Consider the following 9,074-nt stretch of genomic DNA (forward strand, 5'->3'; position numbering starts at 1 on the left):
GACATTTTACTAAGCAATGAATTGTATAAACATTAATTAATTTGACCTTAATTGAGTGTTTTGTAGAAATATGTTTCGATTTTGGTTCTCATGACAAATGTTAGTTACTAAATGAGGATTTACTGCTTATAAAAATGATTAATGAAATATAAAACTTAGGACTAGTTAGAGAATATGGCTTAGAAGGGTGTGAGATTAAATATTACAAGTGAAGTTAACGCTGGCATGACTGCACAATGTTGAGCACTATGAGACACAAGTGGGTGTGAGGGAAAGGAAAAAAAAAAACGACGAAATATAGGGTCAGCATGCTGAATTACATGGTGGTTGCTCTCGGCCCTCCTTATTTAGTTTGATTGATGGCACTGTTTTACTGCTCACATCCCCACAGGAACATTTCACTTGTTCTGAATGCACTGAATTGTAACCGTGCGACTCCAACGTAGAAAGCTAAACTTGATGTCGGGACATGTTGACCCTCATGGACGTGGAACAGCTTTGCTTATAAGGTGGACCAAGGCCAGAAAATCCAATCAAATAATGCACTGTGGGAAGCATGAAATTGAAGATTTTGTATCTTAGAAAATCCAACAATCAAGACAAATAAGTGGGTACATCGAAAGAGAAACAACAAATAGTGACTAAACTTATTCAAGGCACACTGAGAATCACAGAAAAGCAATCTAATGAAGGGTGCAGTTGAAAGAGCAGGAAACAACACACACTGATTGGACGATTAACTGATTTCTGAAAACTTCCCAAAAAACCCACCATTGGTGCATTTCAAATGTGTGACTTCACATTTATTCATCGTTTCTTGGACAAAATCTCTTTTTGTGTATCTAGAATAATTTACAAGCACTGACAAAATAAGAATTAATTTTTTGACTTGTTCCTTATTTTGTTTGACAATATCCAACACACCAATTCATCCACCCATCCATCCATCCAGGCCAAACACCCAGAGACACACAACTACACACAAATACACATTCGCAACCGAGGCTGCATGAAGCAGCACCGACGATGAGTGGATGGAATATCTGATTAAGCACGGACAGTTGTATAGTGGTTGCTAGCTCACCCCACAGCTGTTTTCCTTGACTTGAGTCCAAGATTGGGGGTCTTTTTTTGTGTGAATTAGTATGTTCTTGGTTATCGTAGGTGTGAGTTTAAGTGCATCCTCTGTCCTGTGACTCCATGTTGGATAATGCGATACAGAAGATAGATGATGTAATATATGATGAAAACAAACAATCATTTATATTTAATGCGAACCAATATTACTTTCCTTGCATGACTGTTACAAAGTTTAAGGCGATTCAGCAAGACAGACAGTAAAATTCCTTCCAGCAGTTTTCTACTTTTAGGTTTGTTTGTATTTTTTCAATCACTCTCATCAATCTGAGGCAACACATACAGTATCTGCACTGCCAGGAGTTTGCTAAAAGTTACTTCACTTCACATCACTAAACCTGCCACCTTTCATTTCTTACCTTTTTCTTTTTGCAAGTGAAGTTTTTTTTCGAGCTCATGATTTCTGCTTTGTCGGTTTTCTATATATTTTCCACTTTTTGAGCAATAGGGTGAAACTAGGCATTTTATTGCAGCTGGATTAGACCATTAGGTATGGCATCGTAGCCCTCACATGGCTTCACAGGATGTGTTTCAGGCGGTTTTCACCACCACATGCCATTATCTAAAGTTATTGTGACACCCAAACACCTGCTCTGCCCCTCTTGCTGTGCTTTGATAAACAATCACTCGGAGGCTATTTTGAGTGATCTGAAAGGATCCAACCACCCAAATAACGTCTCAAGGAAGAAAAACAGAGTCAGAGATCACACAGATTCTTGAGGACTCTGCAGGCACGCTGGTTTAAAGGGGCCTCGAGATCTTAAGGCCAGCAAAAGAAATTTCATCCGACTCTTTCAAAGAGAAAATGTCAGTTTTGTTACTTCAAATACAGCCTCAGAAGCAACAGCTTCTCATGTTTCATTAAGCCACATTCACCTCAGTCGCCACAGTGCAGTAGATGAACTTTGTCATGTGATTTGTTCTACTTTGAGATGTGTTGTTGCCATCCACATGTTGTTTCGAGGAGTCAACGTCTATACATACTTCACAAGAACAGAGACATTTGTTCTCTCTCCGGGGACTGTGAAGAGAGAAGGATGGTTTGTTCTTGACACGTTCTCTTTGTTCTCGTGTGTTGTCTGACAAAAAACATGCGATTGGTCAGAAAATTAAAGTGGGCGCAATTAATGCAGAAAAGTGGAAATTGCCACTCTTACACAAGCATGAACATATTAATCAATTGGGTTGTTTTTTTTTAAGGGCAGCTGTCTGAAGCAGTGAGAAAGCACATAAATCTACATTCCAAACAAATGACTGGGAATCCATAGAAAGCAGCCGCCAGAACATTGTGTACAGTTCTGCGCTTGAGTTTCTTGTGAAGTATGAAATGTCCTGAGACTCACTTTGGGGGTTTTTCTCTTGCCACAAGAAACTGTTCTTTGGATGCACCAACTTGAAGCCCTCTCCCTCATTGCCACCTCCTGATGGCGCAGACAGCCTGAACTGAGGAGATGAGGAGCTTTTTTTTTTTTTTTTTTTAATATGAATACTCCAAAGCGGTAACTTGCAGGCTTTGAGGGATGAAATAATTCCATTCAAAATGTGTTGTAAAATATTTGTTATTTTAAATATCAACAGTTTGCATCATGAACTAATTTCCATCAGAGAAACCCCCGCCTCACCATAATAATAGCAGCATCTCTAAATGCTGAGCCATACTAAATACATCTAGAAGCAGGAAAAATGGTCAGGAGGACATTTTGACACCATTTGACAATGACTAAGCGAGAAAATTCTGGTGCCAGAGGTGAGTATCTATCAAAAGTAGGCCAAGGAAGGGGAAGCAGTGAGCGTGCGTGAAGGCATTGACTCCTTGCTGCACGTTGGTAGTGGTCAGGCTGTGTGAGCCAACAGACAAGCTACTTCAACTCAAACTGCTGGAGAACTTTGTGCTGGTTCTGAGAGAAACTACTGCAAATTCATGCAATTTGTTGCATATGGTGCTCCAAAAGAGGGACCCACACAGTATCAATGGTCATAAAGTTATGGCTGATTTCTATATGTGAGTGACAGTTTTAGGCACCACACTTGCTGTCAGCTAGTCAGTTAGAAAGAAAATGAATGGACAATTGGGAGTGTGACTCGGTGGACATATTTCAGTTCAGATTTATTTCCCATGAGCTCACTTAATATGGTTTTGGCAGACTCATCAATCCATCTTCGTTGTGAAATGACCGCTTTGGGAGATATCCTCATTTTGAATAACCAAAGTTAATTTGAAGCTTCAGCTGTCTGAGTCACTGAGGAGGGTATTAAGACGACTGAAACTTTGTAAAATGTCAACTCAATTTCGATAACTCAGACTTCCGGAGCTTTGTACTTGCTAAAGTAAAAGATTGGAAACGTGTTCATGTGGAAATCTGTATTGAATTAAGATAAACATAAAAATCTGAACGTCCTACATTTCTGAATTTACATTCATCCAAAACACTTCATCAGTTCTAATTTACTGACTTTAAACTGCACCCTAAAGACGAATGACTCGACCAGGACAAATCTGGAGCAAGTTCAGTTCAGCCCATTCTGTAGTGAGATCGACCATGACTAAGACGACTGAGACTCTTCAAACACGTATCAGCTTAACTTTAAATGGAATATCTTACTATTAACGGAACTTTTGTGTTTGCTTTCTAGAAGCTGCGGAGCTGATGGACGAGGTGCCGTGTCTCTCAGACTCCACCTGTGAGGAACAGTCTCTCAGCTCCTACACCTCTGAGTCTTTTGACGACAACGGTACGGCTCGAACTCCTCAGAATATCCCTTGCAGAACGAAATGCTGTAAACCACTGCTGAAGATAACACTGCCTGGATGCTGTTACTTTAATAAAAGGGAATTAATTATTATAACATACTGAAAAACGAGCAGACAATAAATCAGTGGAAATGCTTCTTGGAAGCTACCTTCAGGCGACCGGATCCATACATCAAAAGTAATGTATAGGTTTGCCGTGAAAGGAAGTAATCCTTTAAATAAAACTTTCTTGAATTGTGTAGGGTGCTTCTTTTCTTTCCCAGATAACTTATTGCCATTGATCTTTCCTTGGCTAAGTATAAGCGAGTGGAAGTCAAACACCCTAATGATCATCCGTGCGTGCATGTGTATGTGGGGTTGTGTTCTTTAGACAGCAAATCCATGTCAATGTTTTTTTTCTTCTTCCTGTCTAATTAGTGTAGCTGCACAGAAAGTAGCCTTTGTGTTTCTACCCACTCCCACACAAACACAGGCACACACGCGCACACATGCGCAAGCACACACACACACAAACGTGTTTCAGAGACTAACACGTCTCTGATATGTTCTCAACACGTGCACGGTCATATACATCCTCCATATCATCACCGTCACACTCTGCAAATGAAACTCTACTCTATTCATCGATGCATTGACATTGTTCCTGTTCGCCTCACCTTTTTTTTTTCTGTGTTCCCTCTAGCTTCCATAGTGACAGTCATACGTCTAGTCAATGATGCTGTTGATGATATTGAAAGTGAAGGTATGAAAGAACATCTTCTGTTAACTCCTTTATCTCCTTTGTGTCTGTCTTCTGATGTCAAAGTGTGTTCAGTGGAGGAGCACAAAGATACAATGTGCTGAATGCAGCCGAGCCTTTGCTGTTCAATCCCCGTTCTTATTAACAATAAACCGTCCTGCTTAGATTTCTAATACTTTGTTAGTTTCTGACACTGGATCTCTCTCTGTTTCAATTTCCCCCTTTGGTTTCTGTGTTGTTTGTCTCAGTCTTTCTCTGACTTTAGCTTCCTCTCTCCCTTTGTAGTGTCAAACATGGACAAAGAACAGCATCGGAGCAGCCCTGGTGAGCGAGATGCAAAGCAACTGAAAAACATCTTATTAACTCACCTTCTCTTTGACTTTATATCTCAAACTTTGGCTCCTGAAACCCCAGCCTTTTATATTCTTTACATTATTATCTAGCATACCCTATAGAGTAGAGATTTCCATTACTATTCCTTTTCTTTTTCAGATTTTGAAAATAAATGTAGGCTTCCTGTTCTTGGTTATATATGCAGTGCAGGGGTTTCTCATAGCTAGACAAATCCCTGTGGAGGGTTTCTGATAGCTTTTCTATTTTGATTCTATCAAAACAGTACAAACAGGTCACAGGCATTGTTGTGGATTTTGGCCATATGTGAAATCAGACTGTGAGAAAGCATTCATACAAAAACAACAGAGTTATACTACAACTTGAGGATTTTATACAAACACTGCATCATTCCAACATCTCTCTATGATAAAATAAACACACTGGGTCAAAGTATATTATGTACTATATTCTAGTGTGTGGTTAATTAAAATAATTAGAATTATGATGATGCTTTAATGAGGTGCAGTAGTCATCACTCCCAGGAAAGCAAAGCTTTCACCCTCGCCTTGCGGGTCTCAGTGGGTTTTAGGGGCACTTTGAGCCAAGCCTCGCATCTGCACAGAGCAGCAGAGGAAGAGGCAGCTTACACTTACACTGACTTTTTTTTGGGGGGGGGGTCACTCTAAATGGGGCATCATCACAGTCTGAAATCACACTGGCTTTCCCATCTTTTTAAATGCATGGTTTTCTTCAAAAAGACATCAGAGGAGGCATGGTCCAATTGCACCTGTCCTAAAAGATCCCTACGTCCCCGTCTGTTGTTCATGCTACAGTCTTACGATCAATATTAATTGGCTCTTAGTTACCAAGTCTGTTTGTTCTCAGTTGCATGTAATTTACTAGGTCTACAAAGCACTCCGTTACTCACCCAGAGCAAGGCTGTGTTTTCTTTTCTTGGCACTGCCAACCAACTGAAGTACAAGTGGCATTATCTGACACAGAGTTAAAGAAATTATATTTTTAATATGTCCAGTATTGTGTGTGTGTGTGCATGTTCATCTGTGTCTCCTTTCATCTCTTTGTATAAGTCAGTGCTGTGCCAAATGACTGCATGCCACCCTCATCCTCATCTTATCCACTGCTTCTGCATCATAATGGTTTAACTGTATAATTCATTTGCATTTACTTGTTCTTATGGGCATTTCATCATCAAAGGTTTCTTGTCCCATTTGTTTTGTTTTCCATCTTATTGACAGCAAGCCGCCACCTGCAGAGCAAAGATGAAATTTGTGTAGAGTTCATCAAAGAGTACATTGTGGATTGTAAGAGCATTTATTTGTCTTTTTCCCCCTTTAACCCTTCATTTGATAGTACTTCAGAAAGAAAAAGACATTTTCACAGCATGACAAGGCAGTAGGAGCTTACAATTTTCTTTAGTTATTTATTTATTTATTTAATTTGTTGGCATGGCTGTCTATTAGATACCTCCGTCCACACATGTGTCATGCATTATATACCAGGAGCTGGAGCTCTCCAGCACACTAATGAAGTGTACTCTCCATCCCACACAGAGGGTGACCCCTCCGGCTTTTTTCACTTCATCAATATGATATTTTTTTCACTCACAGCTCATTAACCTAACCATGAATTATGCAGCGTGCATGCTGTAGTTTGTTGGAAGTTGTAGGGTAGCGGGGAGTTCTGTGTCAGTCCATTTAACAGCATGAACTGCAACCGCAATCCCCCCAAAAAAGAAGTGTGTTTGCACATTAATAAATACAAGATGAGAAATGGAGTGATTACACAGTGTAGGCACGCAGGAGAAATCCCACAATACACAGAGAAAACTCCATAGTGACACAGTGAGAAGCAAAGCCATTCACGAGCCTCCCGCGGCATCACATACACACTCTCAAAAATGCAGCATGCACTCGCACATGCACACACTGTCCCATACGCAGCTAACAAGCAACACTTTTCGACAAAAATAAAACGGATCAAGGGATCAGATAATAAGCACAAGAAAATAAACTAAGGAGAAAAGAAATAGAAACAAACACAAGTCAGATAATATGCATGATTCTCTTTGATGCCATGAAAATTGGCTTACCTTTTTTTTTACTTTTATGTAAGGTAGTTTGATTAATAGGAAGCAGTAAATTCCATATCTCTGCACCCTCTGTTTGGGGTTTTACAAGGGCAGAGATGGTATCTACACTGATCTGAGTAACTGTGAAAATCAGTCCTCCAGCTAACACACAAAAGCATATTCACTCATGTCTTGTCACTTTGCCTCCCTGGAGATAAGATTGCTGTGATTCTATTGTTTTAGGAGTGAAGTTGATCTATTGATATGGCACCTTTTGCCATTTACTGATCTATTAAACAGATAATCTTGCTCTTACTCACACTGTGAAATGCCAAAAGGCTGTTTGTCTCTTAAGATAGTCAAGTGAAATCTACAGACTTCTCGTAGTTCAGCAGCAAGAGGTTTGTCCAGGAAATATACCTGCAGGCTCCTAAGTGAGAGTATAAAACTCAATTTTATTTACATTCAGTGAAAACATATTGTTTGTCACTGTTTCACATTTGAGAAGATATTCATTGTCTAATGCTGCTTTTGTCTTCAGCATACCGGTGGGAGTCTTCCTGTCAGACTTCAAGCTGGGTGTCTCCATCACGTCTGCGTCTGCCAGAAGCAGGATCGCATTACAACCTCAGCGACACGCAGCAGAACATCAGACGTGGCGGAAGCACACGCTCGCTCCAGCTGGACTACAGAGTGATGGGCCACAGTGGTGACTATGGCCACGAGCAGGGACAGGAACCCTCAAGGAGGGCTTTCCAGTGGGAGAGGAACCAGTCTGGTGAGTGGGAGAGAAAATGTGCCATAGACAGTGAAGAAAAAAGGAAACAAGACTCAGTTGGAAAGCACACAGGTGGCAGGAGCAGAGATCTGAGGTTACACCGGGATCGTAAACAGTTGCAGGACCATGACAGCTGCGAAGACAGCTCCTCGCCTGTTTATGAGGAATACCAAGATTCTGGGCGTGATCCAGAGCAAGATGAAGACAGGGAGAGCCTTTATGACACCCTACCTCCAACTCGGCGGGCCTACGAAGGATACCCATCAAGCCCACCAGGCCTCAATCTGCACCCGGCACAACTTCTGCCTCCACTCCGGGCATGGGATCTACAGACAGGGGAATGGCAGGAGTCTGAGGAGGATCATGGAGGGCTCGTCTCCAGCAATCTCACCGGTTCTGGAGACGAGTTAGAGAGACTACTGAACCTGGTGTCACTCCGAGCAAGGAGAGCCACACGAACAAATAGAGCCTCTACTGGATCTGAACCCGCAGGAGGTTGGGATGGATTCAAATGAACACACCAGACTGTTAAAAACAATATCCCTTTATCTCCTTCTCCTACCCCTTTTAAGTTTCAGAGAGACAGTCTGATCCTCTTTGATTATACTTGACATTTCTAATACTACACAACTGGTCCACTGTCTAAAAATAATTGAAGAAGAAAATTACCATATATACTTTTACTGTCCCACATTATTATCCTGGTGTAAACAAACTCTAATCCAACGCCAATCCCTTGGCTCATTTATAAGCTGGAGACATAAGAGGAAATAGATGTGATCTCCAGACGCCTTCACCTGAGCTGCATGAGAGTTTGGCTGCAAATCAATTGTTTTACATTTATTATTTAGAGTTGCTGAAGCGCATCGTTTGGAGCCCATGTGTCTCTGTTTCACATCAGACCGACATATGCACATAAGTTATCATGTATTTCACCCCACGTTCTGTTAGATCACACACGTACAGGCACAGGCATAACACAATCGCTTTGTTAAGTCAACCATGTAACGTCTAATGCATTTATTATTTTTTCTGACACACGCTCAGGGTTGTTTTAGAGAGAACCATTCTCCCACATCTGAGACGTAGCCTGAGAGCTGCTATTAAGATTAGCAAATGTTGATACCAGGGGATCTACACTTAATCATTTAATTATTCTTTGATTATTTTTTTTCTACTTCGCTATTCATTATGTGGTGGCACCTCTTCACAAAACACACATATTGGATATTCAGCTTATATAACT

General features: G+C 40.8%; 1 protein-coding gene across 1 annotated transcript in view; it reads left to right on the plus strand.

Annotated features, from left to right (window-relative positions):
- The window catches only part of fat3b (FAT atypical cadherin 3b), a gene marked incomplete at both ends in the record, with an annotated part of 65,564 nt that extends 57,221 nt beyond the window's left edge, over positions 1-8,343 (plus strand). The window contains 4 exons of the mRNA XM_080508781.1: positions 3,772-3,870; positions 4,572-4,631; positions 4,914-4,952; positions 7,592-8,343. Coding sequence (XP_080364907.1) covers positions 3,772-3,870; positions 4,572-4,631; positions 4,914-4,952; positions 7,592-8,343 — 950 coding nt within the window. The remainder of the gene's footprint in view (positions 1-3,771; positions 3,871-4,571; positions 4,632-4,913; positions 4,953-7,591) is intronic.
- Between the last annotated feature and the right edge of the window lie 731 nt (positions 8,344-9,074).

The sequence above is a fragment of the Blennius ocellaris genome, assembly GCF_963422515.1.
Source record: "Blennius ocellaris genome assembly, chromosome: 14".
Taxonomy (NCBI): domain Eukaryota; kingdom Metazoa; phylum Chordata; class Actinopteri; order Blenniiformes; family Blenniidae; genus Blennius; species Blennius ocellaris.